At 38.4% G+C, this 17,313-nt stretch overlaps 1 protein-coding gene across 1 annotated transcript; it reads left to right on the top strand.

Annotated features, from left to right (window-relative positions):
• The first annotated feature begins 288 nt into the window (after window positions 1–288).
• LOC144700649 (DEAD-box ATP-dependent RNA helicase 31-like) lies at window positions 289–6,278 on the top strand. Its single transcript, XM_078572097.1, has 11 exons — window positions 289–1,690; window positions 1,800–1,906; window positions 2,443–2,498; window positions 2,570–2,794; window positions 3,795–4,001; window positions 4,617–4,700; window positions 4,788–4,883; window positions 4,949–5,164; window positions 5,404–5,586; window positions 5,659–5,910; window positions 6,022–6,278. The coding sequence occupies exons 1-10, from the start codon at window positions 414–416 to the stop codon at window positions 5,884–5,886; spliced, it is 2,679 nt and encodes an 892-aa protein (XP_078428223.1). The 5' UTR covers window positions 289–413; the 3' UTR covers window positions 5,887–5,910; window positions 6,022–6,278.
• Window positions 6,279–17,313: the final 11,035 nt, after the last annotated feature.

Genomic DNA, 17,313 nt, shown 5'->3' with positions numbered 1-17,313 from the left:
ATATATTAGAGAAAGAGATGATAATGATATATTTCTCAGAGAGACACAATGAAATACCTCACTGAGAGAGATGGACAGTGAAATATCTCAGAGAGAGGAACAGTAAATTATCTCCGAGAGAGAGATGGACAATGAAATATCTCAGAGAGAGGGACAGTAAATTATCTCCGAGAGAGAGATGGACAATGAAATATCTGAGAGAGAGAGAGAGACAGTGAATTATGTCCTAGAGAGAGGAGGAGAGAGAGAGAGAGAGAGGACAGGTATAAAGAGCACCCATATAAACCCTGAACGCGCCTCTAAAACCCTACCCGGGTGGAGAAAAGAAACCTCATCCTCCTCTTATCCTCTCCCTCCCCGCAAATACCCTCTCCTCCGCCGTGCCCCCATCCCCCACCCCCGGCGGCGCTGCCATGCCAGGGCAGCTCCTCCGCCTCCGTCTGCTCGGCAGCCCCTCCAACCTCCTCTCCTCCCCCGCCGGCGTCTCCGTCCTCAAACGAGCCTTCCCCTTCAAGCTCAAATACTACTCCGGATTCCCTCGCCAATCCCCCATTCTCGCCATGGCCAGCGATTCCCGCCGCGCAGAGCCCCGCCGATTCCCCAATTCCTCCTCCGCCCGTGGACGCGGCGGCCTGCGAACCGGGGGAAGGAGCCTCGTCGAAGACGAAGCCGAGCTCAGCGACTGGGTCAGCGATCTCAAGGCCGATTCCTTCCGCGTGGCCCGGGCCAGCGACAGCGACGACGCCCCCGCCGGCCGGAGGGACAGCTGGAACGCCTACAACCGCGGCGGCGGCCGCGGCGGTGGCCGCGGTGGCGGCCGCGACGGGTCGATTGGCGAGCGGAGAGACTGGGGTCGGTCCGGCGACGGCGCCAGGACGAGGGGCGGAAGAGGGATGGGAAGGGAATCACCCTTGTCTCGCCGCGGTGGCAGCGGAGATGGCCGAGGACGAGGCGGCGCCCGAGGACGAGGCGGCCAGGGCAGGGACTTCAATTCTGAGCTGGGGAGAAGGGATTTTCGCGATTCTGGAAGTCGCCCTTCGGGTAGGATGATGGGTATGGACCGCACTTCTAGGGATGGTGATGATGATCGGATGGAATTGGGCGGTGGTGGGGTTCGAGGAATGCGGTCTTCGTCTCTGCAGACGAAGAGGGGGAGGAATGCTCCCAGAATTGGAGGCAGAACTGCCTTGCCGAGGATCTCTGATGATGATGATGATGATGATGATGATGATGATGAGGATGATCAGATGGAATTGGGTAATGGTGGAGCTCGAGGAATGCGGTCTTCGTCTGTGCTGACAAAGAGGGGAAGGAAGGTTTCTGGAATTGGAGGTAGAACGACCTTACCCAGGTTCGCTGATGATGAAGATGAAGATGATGATGATGAAGATGAGGATGAGATGGAATTGGGTAATGGTGGAGTTAAAGGCATGCGGTCTTCGTCTTTTCAAACGAGGGGAGGGAAGGATTCGAGAATTGGAGGTAGAACGACCTTGCCTAAGATTTCTGATGATGATGAAGATGATGATTTTGACGATGAAGAGGAAGATGAAGATTTGTTCCCCAAGAAGGATGGAAAATTCTCTGAGCAGGATGATAGTGATGGAATTAAAAGCTCTCAAACTGGGGAGAGCTCCACAGCTCTGCCAAGGGAGGCTCTTCGTGATAACTCTTACCTGACCGAATCTAGGTAATATGTATAAATAGTTTTCATGATGATATTTATCGTTGGGGTTTTGGAGATTGAATTTCTTTTAGGGTTTTGTACTGAAGTTCCGGGTTTTGGTGTTTGTTTTTAGGTTTGATCAGTGTTCTATATCTCCGATGTCCTTGAAAGGGATAAAAGCTGCAGGATACGAGATGATGACTGTGGTTCAGGCGGCGACGTTCCCTGATATCTTGAAAGGTCTGCCTGACATGTTTACAGTATATTTCTTACTAGACTCGACATATTTCGAATTGGTTGAAATGTAACTATTTCTTACTAGACTCGACGTAGTTCCTTTTTTTTAGTTGCCTCTCAGAAAATCTTTTAGTGTTAGAGATAGTTATAGATGTAGAAAGATGGATAGAAAATGAGACACAGATTGAAATGCTGATAGAAATTGGGATGTGAAAGGAGATGGAGAGAGAAATAGAGATTGAAAAGAAGATAGAAATGTAGCGCAATCAAGGATCGTAGACCACTGTAATGAGTTGACTATATCAACATTTTTACTCGAGTGTGGGTTGATCTATGGAAGTGGGAAAGAGATTTAGAGGTTTACACGTTCTTACCTGTCTCTAAGATTAAGTTTGGTGGAGATAGAGACAGAAGAAGAAATAGTAAAGGAGATTGAGATAGAGGGCATGCAAGAATCGTAGACCCATGTATAGATTCGACTGTATTAACCTTTTAATCCGATGTGGTAGCAATTTATAAATTCTTATACTGTTGAATAGGGAAAGATGTCCTGGCCAAAGCCAAAACTGGGACGGGGAAGACGGTTGCATTTTTGGTAAATTAATCACCTCAGCCGCCGTTCTTGGATCCCCGGTCGTCTTCTTCTTCTAATCGGGCAATTTCCAGCTTCCCTCGATTGAATTGGTCAGCAAGTTGCCGCCTGTTGACCGGGATCAGAAGCGGCAGCCCATCAATGTTCTAGTCGTGTGCCCAACAAGAGAGCTGGCAAACCAAGCGGCCATGGAGGCTGACAAGCTTCTCAAGTTCCATTCTTCAATTGGCGTCCAAGTTGTCACCGGCGGCACTAGATTAGCCCTTGAGCAGAAGCGCATGCAAGCTAATCCTTGCCAGGTTGACCCTCAGATATCTAGGGATACTGGGACAAGCTCTCTTCTCTATCTTTTTATATAAATGTATATATATATATTTATATTTATCTTTCTGTCTGAACCTACCTCTCTCTGTCTTTCTGTGTTATCTTAGTTCTCTTTCATTTGCGACGCCTCTGTTTCTGTTCCTCTCTATGTATGTCTCGTAATGTCTATCTCTCCATGTCTCTTGTGCTATGTTTATCTATCTATTTCTCTCTTTGTGTTTATGTTTCTCTCTATCTCTCTGTCTGACTCCCACTCTGTCCCTTTTCTCCTCCCTCTCCTCTCTATCTCGCTGTTTCTTTATTTTCTTGTTTCTCTGCATGTATGCACATATATGTTTATCTCCCCCTCGCATCTGCCTCTCTCCCTCTTCCTCTCAGCTGCCTGTTTGCCTGTCTATTCCTCTATGTTTCTCTCGCGGTCTACCTATCTGACTCTCTATCTCAATGTATATTCCTGTTTCTATGTGTCTGTCTCTCTCCCTCTCCCTCTCATTTGTCTGTTTATTTGTCTGTCTCCCTCTCTGATCTGTCTGCCTCTCTCTCTCTCTCTCTCTTATCTCTCTGCCTGCCTGTCTCTCTGTCTCTCTCGCTTCCCCTCTCATCTGTCTGCCTGTCTCACTCTTTCCCTCTCATATCTCTGCCTGCCTGTCTCTCTCTCTTCCTCTCTCATCTATCTGTCTGCCTGTTTTCCTCTCCTGCTCATCTGTCTGTCTGCCCGTCTCTCTCTCCCTCTCATCTGTTTGTCTTGTTTTCTCTCTCTTTCTATCTCATTTTTCTGTCTCTCTCTCATCTGTTTGTATGGTTTTTGTCTCTTTCCATCTCATTTTTTCTGTCTCTCTCTCTCTTCCTCTCATTCCTCTCTTCTTTCTCTATGTCACGCTCTTTCTCTGCATCGCTTTTCTTATTTACTATCTATTAGTATCCATCTGGCCATCCATCATTCTGTATATTCTCTCAATTTTTCCTATCTTCCAGATTCTAGTGGCTACTCCGGGGAGGCTTCGGGACCACATAGAGAACACACCAGGATTGGCCACACGGCTGATGGGGGTCAAAGTTCTTGTCCTGGATGAGGCTGACCATCTCCTTGATATGGGTTTCAGAAAGGACATTGAGAGAATTGTGGCTGCCGTGCCCAAGCAACGCCAAACTCTTCTCTTTTCGGCAACGGTCCCTGATGAGGTGATATGTCGCCCTTCAATAGGTTTGATTAGTGTTTGGCGTCAATGATGTTGATGAATGGACAGTGACGCTTTTTTATCATCATCGTCATATCCACCAGTTGATTGTGGATGAAGTCATCATCATCTTATCTTTCTAAAAAAAATCATCATCATCTGTCAATCCTTGTACATTGTCAACTACAGCCATGACGAGGTGTCATCGGCATTGTCATCCATAGTTGATGACAGGTCATCATCATCATTTCTTCCAGCCCAACCTTGGATGATGATGATGACATTTGGAGATGACAACGATGAATTTATCAATGCCTGCCAATCCTTAGTTCACTCTCAGTAATGACAATGACGACTGGACAATAGCGATGATGAATTTATCATCGTCTACCAATCCTAGTTCAGTGTCATTAATGACAATGACTACGGACAACATCGATGACTTCGTTATGATGAATTGTCCTTGCCATTTGCTCAAGCCCAAGCATAAATGGCAATGAGGATGACACGATTTGGGGATGGCAATGATGATAACGAAATGGTCGTCATTGTCCAACTCCACTGTTGGCAATCCTATGTATTGCTGCATTTCGGGTTTTGACTTATTGCCAACAAGCAGGTACGACAAATCTGCTACATTGCCTTAAAAAGGGACCATGAATTTATCAATACCGTTGAAGATGGTGAGGAGACGCATTCACAGGTTAGCCAATTTCCTTCTTCCTCATTATTCCGCCAAAACTACCCCTCTTCTCAGGCAATCGTTTTAATTAAATATACGTTTGACCAGGTCAGCCAGCATCACCTGGTTGAGACTGTTGACAAGCAGTTCGCTTTGCTCTATGGCCTGTTGAAAGATCATATTTCTGACAACGTTGACTACAAGGTATACCCATATCTTCTCTATGGCTTCTTGTTGACTTGAAGATTTTTTAACTGGGATCAGCACAGGTCCTTGTTTTCTGTACAACGGCAATGGTGACTAAACTCGTTGCTGACCTCCTTGCTGAGCTTCACCTAAATGTACGGGAAATGCACTCCCGAAAGCCGCAGAGCTACAGGACAAGGGTCTCAGACGAGTTTAGAAAGTCAAAAGGGATCATCCTCGTGACCTCTGATGTTTCAGCTCGAGGTGTTGACTACCCAGATGTCACACTTGTTATTCAGGTAGGCATTTCATTTTCAGGGTATCAGCTATGTGTTTCTTTCTGTTCTTATTTTTTCGACAGAGGAAAAAGGAGAAATTGGATTTGGGTTGTTGACTGTGATCTTGGGGGCTATAATATATATATATATATATATATATATATATATATATATATATATATATATATCTATATATAGAGGGAGAGGGAGGGATGGAGGGTGTATATTCATAGAATTCAAAAACTTCCTTTTTTTTGCAGATGGGTATGCCATCAGACAGGGAACAGTATATTCATCGACTTGGAAGAACTGGGCGAAAGGGTAAGCAAGGTCAGGGAATACTGCTCTTGGCTCCTTGGGAGGAGTTCTTCTTGTCCAGTATCAAAGACTTACCTGTGTCCAAAGCTTCTCCTCCTCTAATAGACCCAGACATCAGGAAGAAAGTATGTTCCTTTCTCCATCTTCCCATCTAATAAAACCTGGATTTTACCCTGATTTTTGTTAAATTTGGATAGGTGGACAGAGCGTTGGCCCATGTGGAAATGAAGAACAAGGAAGCAGCGTATCAGGCGTGGCTGGGTTACTATAACTCAAACAAGACCATCGGCCGTGACAAAGCGCGGTTGGTGGCGCTGGCCAATGAGTTTAGCCGCAGCATGGGGCTGGACAACCCGCCAGCCTTGACGAAGGTCGTGCTGGGAAAAATGGGACTCAAGAATGTTCCCGGCTTGCGTTCCAAGTAGAGTTGCGTCATTCCGGAAGATCTGGTTTGTGAACTTCCATAAAATTTCAAAGATTTTATGCGTTTTGATAATCATTTCTGTAATTTCTCTGATTATGCCCATAAATAGTCTGACGGGGCTATTTTGGATGACTAGGCGATTTCTGAATACCGTCACTACTGAAGCGGTTTGGGCCATTCATGGGTCTTGTCTGGTTTTCCCGGTCCTGCCTGATGTTGGCAGACCAGTTAGACTGACCTAGTTGATAGGGTAAGTCTTCATTTCTTCTTCTTGCTATCCATTCTATTTCTGGAGCCGAGGAAGATAGCGGCTGTGGGTTATAACAATATCAATTATTACTTCATATTTTTAAAGTGTTTTTAAATTACGAAATCAATTTGAATATTGCTTGATACGGAAATTTGCATAGATATTGGTCTCCGGTGTGGTAAAATTTAAGTTGTTAGTCTGCTGGAACTCCACTTAACTCCTCTTTGACATATCTTGGGCTCTTAGGGTTTGTTTGGGCTATTTAAATATCTGATAATAGTCCATCATTTGCTGGTCAGGTTCAGTAATAGCAGGCATTGAGAAATGGTCCCCCTCCATTTAGAGACATGGTTCGGTACTAAAGAACTGGAATCTGATATTGTAGTACTAAGCCTAATGGAGCAACTTGTTTGGAAGTCTTATTCTGATCTCATTAGAAAACAAAGAAACTTCATTTGGCGTTATGTTTAGGGATGATGAGAGGAGCTCACTTTGATATTCTTAAATTTTGATTCTTAAGTTCAATTATGATAAACACTAATGAGATTGTGATAAAGTTCCAGCAGACTAAGATATTTTAATTGACTATGGAGTAAAGTAGAGTTAAGTAGGAATATGGACAATGGACAATGTTGTTTCAGATCCAATCATCAACTCGCATTATTTGATCTATAATTTTGCATATGAGTTTTCATATGATTTATCTCAGATTCAATAAGGAACAGAAGCAGTGCAACAAGGCATGAAAATATCAAATTACAGTCCTATTATTTGATCTATAATTTAGCATATGAAAATTGAAACTAAATGCAATGTTCTCTGCATTCATGAAGTGTGCTCTTCTTTATCTTTTAGTCTACAATCACTTATTGGATTTGTTTTTTACAGCTCAATAACCATTTCCCTTAATTATCATCAGTGACATCTAATGTTCATGTTTGTTGTGGGGCTTCTTGAGCCATCCTTGTAGATTTCGGAAAAAATAGATTTATTGAAGCCTGCATCTGTCTGACATTCACTCCACCCTAGGATGCTCGGGAGACTCTTCAAGATGCAAAACTGAAGCGACAGGGGTACATACCTGCCCCACAGATACCTCAATGAACCAAGATAGGTCTGAATTTGTGAAAGAAAAATATAGGGGTTGAACTCAAATATTTTGAGGGTATCTCACCCAACCCACATAATATCCAAAGTGGCAAATAAATGTAGTTATTACCCAACCATTAATGCTGGTCTATTGAGATTGTTCCTTAAAACCAGAATCAAAGATTGTTTGTCTTCGCCCAAACAAAGAAAATGGTAGAACCTAATAATTTGAACAAATCATTGAGATTGCTTTCATTACTGATATATATACCAACTTCAGAGTGGAAGAAACATCTATGTTGATGCACAAAATACACCAACTTCAGTGAGCAGTAATTATTTAAAAATCTAGCAGAATCTAATCCAAATCAGAATATATATATATATATCAGTAATGAAAGCAATCTCAATAATTGAAATTAACAAACATTTGAAATCAAATATCACAGAAATTTTGATAAAACACATTTGACTCACTTTCTCTCTCTAGATTATTGTTCCCTGTTGTCAAAGTCTCTTAGTGCCTGATTTAAAATTAAAATCAAAATAATCAAACATTTCAAAACGAAATTTCACAAAAAATTGATAAAACCCATTCGGCTTAATTTTTCTCTCCAGATTTTTGTTATGTATTGTCAAATACTCTTAATGCCTGATTTGAAATTCCAATCGTAATCAATTAACTTTTCAAAACCAAATATCTCTAAAAATTTTGAGAAAACCCATTAGGCTTACTTTCTCACTCCAGATTTTTGTTCCGTATTGTATAAGATTCTTAATGCCTGATTTAAAATTCAAATCATAATAAACAAACCTTTCAAAACAAGATATGTCTGAAATTTTCAAACTCCACTTGAAATAATTACTCCACTTGAAATGAGGAATTTCAAACTCCACTTGAAATAGTGGAATAGGCATGTATTCAAGGCTCTTCATGCACATGTTGAGACGCTAAAGATGGAGCTTGCTGTGGTGGATCACCAATTTTAAAACACTTGGATTGAAGCAACTTAGGAACAAAATACTCAGACTTGCGAGCAGCTTACTGAGGGCATGCGACGACATAAAATAGTTAAACTCTATAAATCTCATATATAGTGGTTTCGTAAGGGTGATAGAAACATATGTTTCTTTCATGCCTCAATTTGACATAGATCTAGACCTAACTATGTGTCATTATTGGAGACATATAATCAGGATTCTGATCGTTCGGCCGCTGCTAACGTTGATTACTCCCATAATTTGATCACCTCCCAACCGATAGTGGAGAGTTCATTCGACATCTATTGACAACATGGAAAGCACCATCCTTATGGCCATCCCTACGCAAATAGAGAACAAGGATGCATTCTTTTCACTTAGTAGGAACAAGGCCCCATGGCTAGATGGATTTTCTGGTAAGTTTTATTCATCTTGTTAGGATATCAAAAGCACAGACTTAGTATAATCTATCAAGTTGTTCATCCGTATGGAGATCTTGATCCATAAAGTTGTTCTTAGATGCACTTATCCTGAAAATTGATAACCCAGCTTCTTTTCATGATTTCTGACCCATTATCCTTTGTACTAAAATCATTACAAAATGCCTAGGGACCTTTCTTCATAGACTCATCTCCCTTGAGTAGTGTGGTTTTGTCAAGGGCGGTTAGATCCATGATAATATCATACTAGTTCACGAATTAGCACAATAGTTAGACTACCATATTCCGTGATCAAACGTTATCATCCACTCGATATGGCGAAGGCCTATGGTGCAGTTGAATGGACTTTTCTTTCTAGAGTTTTACGATGCTTTAGATTCATTGATGCCTTCATAGACCTCCTTGACACTTATATTAGAGAGATCCATTTCTCCCTCTTAGTGGATGGCATGCTAATACCACGACAAGGTGATCCTATCTCCACTTCCCTTTTCATATTGGTAGAAGAGGTCCTTATTCTCACACTCACATAACTGATTATCAGAGGTCTCACCCAACCATAATTTTTGAAAAGGGGTTGCCTGATCATTTCCCGTTCCCTATTCGTGGATGATGCAATCCTTCTCCTTAATGACTCTAAAAAACTATTAAATGACTTGTGTGTGCACTTATTGCATATGAGATGGCCTCGGACCAGCTCATCAACACTTTGAAGAACATCTTTATGGTAGTTCCATCTACTACTTTCAAGCGCTCACACATCATCCAAACTAACACTAGCTACTCATGAGGGTGCCTGCCTTTCGATTATCTTGGATGCCTCATTTTGGCCACGTGTGACATCACTATTTTTATGCCTTGTTGAACATATTGAGGAAGAAACTTGGGGGAAATATATTTCATTTTCTATCTGGGGAGTGGGGCATCCAACTCATGCGTCATATCCTTGTGTGCATCTCGTTATATACCCTAGTAGCGCACTCCATATCTCTCACTACATGTTGTTCTTTGGAGTGCCTTTGTGCACACTTTACGTGGTGTGGTTAGCTTGAGGGAGCAAACCATCATAATTGGGTATGTTGGCAGAAAACATGTTAGCTGGTGGCCAAGGGGGGATAAGTCGGGCCCAAGACATCCAAGACATGCTTTAGAAAAAGCATGTGTGGTATATTCACGATAGGGGCTCTCCATTGGAACTCTTTATCTCGGCCAAGTATGGTGAGTGAGCTTATTGTGAGTTTGATATCAACGGAACAAAACATTGGCATACTTGGCACAACCACTAGCTATAGATATCCATAGTGACTCACTGGTATGTCGTTCATGGCATGATTAGTGGTAGCATATTACTTAGTTTACAGCTACCCCCTGATGGATATTATGTGGCCATCAAGCCAATAACACCACGACGTTTATTTAGTTCATTGAATAAAATATCACGTTCATTATTATTCTCATGTCATGATTACAATGAAGTCCATGAATACTTGCAATGACCCAGTGAATTATGACGAGGTCATAATGCATTGATCATTAGTCTTTACACGTGCATTCTAAAATATTCCTATTTGGTGGATAGTCGAGATGGACATCAAATTATCCAAATAGAATACACTAACTGATCCTACTTATACAATAAGTATAGCTAATCCTATGGCTATTAGTGTAGCAACACTAAGGATAGATAATGGGTGATCTTTGGAGAAAGAGTTCATTGAGTTGATCCGAAGAATCTCTAAATGATATTTTACCTTAACGTCAATCAGATTGGTTCATGTAATAGTTGTATAAGTGATCCATTGACTTGAGACACCAAGGAAATCACCTGGATGGATGACTACATTTTCACTTAGACTTAGAAGCCTCTAATCATGGGATTCAAACAAGTCATAGCTCGGGTGTAGTAAGAAGCTCACGAAGGTAATTGAATGGTCAAGATGGGATCATCCGCCCTCGGGTATAAGAGGAGATTGATTGAAGGAAGATGATGCATCAAATCCTTGGCCAACGTAGTGAGGATATTGGAGAAAGAGTTCTCTAATGTTCACAATTACACATGAGTATTAATTGAATGACTGATTAGGGCTTGACAATCAACCATACCCTAAATGTTTTGAGAGTCTTGTGAGGATGATGGATAATACATGTATGGTAACCCATGAAGGTAAAGGTTCCATGAGAGAGTTTGAACACTACCTGGTATTGTCTAGAGCAGGAGGTGTAACTTGGTGGCACACAAACACTTTACCTATTGATTGTGTTAACCTTATCTTTAGTTAAATAATTTATAAGTTGATACAGTTTATTAATAAGGTTGGCCAATAGTTGTTTTGGGAAACTAGAATGATACATGGGCCTAGGGGGTGACATGCATAAGAAATTTTATTTTCCATAATGGGTTTTGAAAAAATGTTAAGTGAAAGCTAAGACAAAAAGCTTAGTAAAAAGATAAGGTTCCACGATGATCTCTTCTCCACTCAACCAAGGAGAGTGTCTTGATGGTGAGAAGACCTTCAAGATTTTCTAGAAGAGTTGAAGAAGTGGAGATCCAAGAGCAACATGATCGCATAGATACTTCTAGAGGTCGGGCATGTGAACATCTTCTCATTAATCTTAGAGCGAGCAAGTGAAGTGTGGAACAAGTTCCCCATAAGGTACATGTGATGTATAATTATAATTTTTTATTTGAAATCAAAATTGCTTCCACATTCATGCAAAAACTTGTTTTTTCACAATTGACCAGGGCATAAAACCCAATTTAGGGTGGTTCAAGGATTAATCAAATGTAATATCATATTTCTCATTAGTAAAAAAATTGGGAAATGTTTTATTACCCCAAAAGATGTGTATGTTTCTCCATGTGAGCTTCTTACATTTCTAGAGAAATCACACTTTTTTAAGTTATAGAATATTTACCCTTATATTATTCCCATGAGTCGGGTAATTTTTAAAGTTCATAGTTACATGAAAAGCAAGGACAGTTGATGGATCTGGATAAATATATGGGTGTTCTAAACTTTAAAAGTATTTGTTAATTTTCCTTCAGAAAAATTAGGTAGGGATGGAGATTCAGAATTTAGAAAATAATCCTTAATGACTCTTGATGATACTTTTAGCAAAAAATTAATCATGACTCTTGAAAACATTTTGAAGGAATTCCCTTTTTGCATACTTGATAAACCAGAATTGGGGTTAAATAAGTGGTTTTCAGGATCTGATTTATACAACATATCAATAAGATTTTCCTAGAATAGGGTAGTGCTTGAATCCCTGTATCGATGGCTGGAGCGCTCAACCTCCCGCCTAACTGTTCTAACTGCTACGCACATCAACGATGACATCTGATGAACACATGTAGACTACACCTACTCCATCAAACACCACTGCTATGGGGCACAAGCACCTTGCGAGCGTCAAGCGGCCTTCTGTGAGCACTACCTAGGTATCACTCTTATAAATTTTTCTTTCACTGTCCATGGGAGTGGGCGAGTAGGGTCCGTGTGTAATTGTGACATTTACGCTTGATCCATGCCAATAAATTCTTATGAAAACTACACTTAATATATAAAACCCCATTGGGAGGCGTCCAGGGCATGGCTGGATCAGTCTACATGAACAACCCAAGTATTTGGCACCATGTTTTTAGTGAATAATAAAAAAAGGTTGAATCCACAAGGAGAAGGTGTGGAGAGATAAAATTGAAGTTTAAATATAGTTTCAAATAATTATTTTAGGTGATTTATATTTTTCTGGATTTTAACTACTTTCTAAATAGCAAAATCAATGAAATAAATGAGAACTAGTCAAAACTACTTTAAATAAATGAAATACACATATATTTTGTTTTAGATAAGTTATAATGATAAAATTATATTTTTGAAGGAGCTTTTGGAGAATTTTTAGTTCAAGAAATAATATTTAATGATGAAGAAAGCCTTTGGGCGCAATTTGTGGGCGTTGGCGCTCCACTGAGTGGATAGTAGAGCGAAAGCATTGTAACTTTTGCTACTGGAAGAAATTTTCAGTGATTTTTGATGTGTTAGAAATATTGAACTCTACTTATATCTTTTAAATATTTACCTAGACAAACTATAGAAAAAATTCAAATCAAGCATTCAGTAGGTCACGGGAACCTTGTTGTCACTTCCCCCATGGGTGAAGTAGTGTTCTTTTTCTAAGAATCTTGATCACACTTGAACTATCTATCCTGAAATCTTTTATAACAAGAATGAATCAAATAAATATGATGCACTCGGCCTCCGACAACAAGTTGGAAGCAGAAATCCAAGATGAGATACAAAGAGAGGGGAGAAGAGAATAATTAGAAGCGCCCTAATTCTCCTAGCCATTGGGTTTAATTCTACGGGTTTGTAGGTCTAGGATTTCTTGATTTCTAGCCAGGACCTGCGTTCCCACCCTTAAAGATATGAAAATAGCCTTTTCAAGTTTGAATTGTGGGTTAGTTTCACAGTTCCTTCCTTTAGTTGATCGGGTCTTGAAGGAGTTTAAGCCTCCTCTTATTATCTATTAGATGGCTTGTGTTTATACTTTCTCCTATTTCTATCTCAAATTCACCATTGTATTTACCTAAGTCATGTTTTTCAAATAAAACTCCACGAAGATGTGAGAAATACACTTGATTGTAAGGAGTCAAGTGGGGTTAATCTCAAAAATTAATAATATATATAAAAATATAGCTTAGGAAAATTAATCACAAATTTCTCATTTTATCCTTAAATGGTAAATAATACTAGTGAAAATTGAAAAATATGTGGTAAAACTGAAGTATTGATGCATAATTTATTGATCTAATTTGATGTTATCAAATACCCTCAACTAAAGCATTATTAGTCCATTAATTAAATAATTGTTTTTGAGTCATCCAATCATCCTTGAAACAAATATAAAGAGAGAGAGATTTGTGTTAGAAATATCAGTAACTTATCAATACGTGATACCTTCATTGACAATTTAGTCATAAACCTAGAAAGGACATGTAAGTTGACATCCTTGTAGCTTTGAAAGAGCCGATGAAGATGAGAATGGGAGTCTACTTTTCTCCGGGTTTCATGCTATGGATAAGAGTGTCCTTCCAATTCTCAACGAATAAGTGGCCCTCTCTCAAGGCTATGGATAGTCTCTGTCTCAATAGGTCACTACTTGGTGCTCGATACCTCCGATATATTTATTATGAAGTCATTGGGGATAAGATACTTTTCTCCTCCTGGTGAGAACAAAATGTCAAGTGGTTGCGAGTGAAGTGAGGTGGTGAGGATATGGTTACATGCGATAGCTATAGGTAAAGAGAGAATAGAAGGATGGATGGCTAGAAATAAAGGGGAAAAGTGAGATGAATGATAACATGTTTAGAGGGAAAGATTACACAGATAGCTTTACTCCCAAGATTTTAGACGAAAGGGGGGAGGTAGAAAAAATATAAATAGATTTTTAAAAGTTTTCTTTATTATTTCTTAAAAAATATATAAAAAATACAAAATTTTAATAGGATTTTCTTAATTATTTTTAAAAATTTTGGAAGTTTTATGATTTTTGAGTTAAATAAAGAAAAAATGAAATCAACTTCTTTAGACGCTATAGTAATAAACCATAAGTTAGCGGTTAAAACCCATCATTGATGGCTCTAATTAATGCAAAAAAAATAAGAGTTTACTTACTAAGAACATATTGTGAAAGGTTTCAAAGAAATAGAAGTTATTAAAAACACAGAAATTCAGTTAGGGTATAAATTCAAATTATAGATACATTTTCAAACATGTTAAATCTAATTAAAAATATTAAAAAATAGAAAAAAATAGATGGAATAGATATACACATATATGTTATATTTTTAAATAATTTATCAAAATTTTGGAGAAGTTTGGGTTTTTTTGGTAATGTTTATGAATTAAATGAAGCATAGAGGAAGAAAATATGACTTCCATATTTGCTTTGGTGATATTTTTTGTAGTTTAAAAAATACACAGAATTAAAATATTCTTCCGAAAATTGATTGAATCAATTTAGGCTTTAGTAACATGCATATATAATCACAAAAAAAATGATTAAAGATTTAAACTTAGTGATATTGGAATAATAATTTGTGTTACTAGTGGCACACCAGAATGGTGCCAGTTGTTTGTGGGGATGGGCACATTGGTTGGTAGGCATGAAAGCATAAGGGCTTATGTTGATGGCTTCAGGCATGTGCCAATATTTTAAATAATTTCTCTGTTTAAAAAATTAGGAAAGTGAATAGGCGATGCATTAGTTTCAATATTTATTTTCAGACACTACTTTCAATGGGTGTGAAAATCAAGATGAAAGTGTGTGTTGGAATTAGTGATTGATCAAATCATCAATTCTCATTCTTCTGCCATTTCAACCTTTATCACCTGTCTAAATGATTTGGGTAGAAATCAAGGTATAAATTGATTTCCTTATCGACTGGGCCTACAAGTGCCATATTTATGGTTTTACAAAAATATTTCTAAATGGCAGAGCCTCTAATTCAGCAAACATTTCATCCCGACTCATATGAAACAATCTAATGGTTCATCTGAATATGGATATTTTGTATTCTTGAGGATCAGCATTGATGTGGTCCTTTTAACACAACTTAACCCATGTTATTATAACATATGTTGAATTAGTCAAAATTGAGTGAATCAGGCCAATTAGGCTTTCGGTGGCCTTTTTTTATAGCACAATTGAGCCACTCTGGCCAACCCATTAGGTTGTCGTTTACTCACTCCGACAGACCCTTTTTTGACTAATTCACAGGCCATATAAACCTTTTTTAGCCCATTGGTTCCTTGTCAAAATCCAATTCACAGACCATATAAACCTAATTCTTGAATTAATAGGAAGTACTATCAAAATTATGTTACAAGAAAAAAGTAAACCATTTCTTGACGAATTAAATCCAAAAATCTAGAAAAGCTTCAAAATATCGAAATAGCAAAGGAAAAATTCAATAATAACTTTGAGCTTCTTTTTCAGCCATCATATATTCTATTTAATTACATAAACACAATATAAAATAAGAAACAACATGTTTTTCAGGAACAATTCAAGTACATATCAAATAACTAGTTATATGCATTATTTGAATACAACAATTCAACAAATAATGGTAACAGCATGTAAGTTCATATTATTTATATATTTTATCCGTTTGGACTGTGCAGATACTAGGTATTTCCTCATTCCATTTAATTCAAAAAGATATATATTGAATCCTGACATTATCAAGAAAATATGGTTGGACATGGCTTCTCACCGGTCAGAAAAAGATTAATGATCTTCCGCTTCATTTAGGACATTACACAATAAATTCCATATTGAAAATTTGTCAATAAATTCCTGGAGGCAATTGAATCCAGTGCCACAGATTTCAGTCTTAAAATTTAGAAATGATAATGTGCTAAATTATTTGTACATTACAGAATTAGATGAAAATTTGCACCAAGTTCATGAATAATATAATTACTTTATTCTATGGAACTGGCCTGGAATAATATTTAGCATTATTATCAAGTTTGTACATACAATAATTCTGAAGCAAAATCATTAATTGTATACTTAAGTGTGATAATGTGAGAATCTTTGTAGATAATTCATGAATTTATTTTGAAACAAAGTAGTGATTCATTTCTAAATTACATTTTATTTGTATTACTTCCTTAAAAGCAATTCGAAATTGTGTGAATGAATTGCAGAAACATTTTCTAAAATTTTGATGTCTGATATTCACTTATTTATTTGTCTTCTATTTTTATTAATTTCATAGATGAATAACTTTAATATTTATTAAATATATTTTTCATAATTAAAAGAATTTGAATTTTTAAAAATAGCTTTAGTAAATGTTGTTCTCAGTTTAATTTCATGGATATATCCTAAGTCAGATTACACTTTTCTATCTTTCTTAATTTATTCATTTTCTGGGAACCCTTTAGGGGTTTCTGATCTCACTTTTCTGCCTTGCCATGTGTCAGATTTTTACTTGATCAAATGGCATCATTCATGCCTTTCAGCAATGATTCAAACATCTAGATGTTACAAAATGATGTCGCAATGGCATCCTAAGTTGCAATGCCATCATGTGGAATCATGAACTGGTACATTTTTATTTTTTAAGTGACATGGAGAATCTGGACCAATGATTGCTGATGAAATCTTGAGAATGAAAATTTAGAGCATTCCTGGTTGTTGAATGTTAGATATCCCATTCATGAAAAATTCACATCCAAAAAACTTCATCCCTTGTTTCCTCTATTTACCATTCCAACTAGTGTTTGCCGTCCCGATATCCATCCGATATCCGGTATCGGACAACCGATATCCGATATCTGGAAAAAAATGGGACGGTTCCGGATATCGGATATCGGATATCGGGCGATATCCGTCTATCAGGGGTTAGACGGATATCGGTACCGGATATCGGGGGGTGAGGACGAAGACGGTATCGGTTACCGGATATCGGTTTCGCGATATCCGGTATCCGATACCGACCGATAAAATAATCATCTGTCTGACATTGTATTAGTTAGTAAATATCACGTAAGTAGATTTTAATATGTATTCAACGCCCGTTATTATATAGTAACAATCTTTTTTTATCTTTCCATATGGGATAAAGGGATTCTGAGTTTACCACAAAACCAGA

The sequence above is a fragment of the Wolffia australiana genome, chromosome 3 (assembly GCF_029677425.1).
Source record: "Wolffia australiana isolate 7733 chromosome 3, ASM2967742v1".
Lineage (NCBI taxonomy): Eukaryota > Viridiplantae > Streptophyta > Magnoliopsida > Alismatales > Araceae > Wolffia > Wolffia australiana.
Note: the sequence above shows the minus strand (reverse complement) of the source record. Positions and strands in the feature narration are given on the sequence as shown.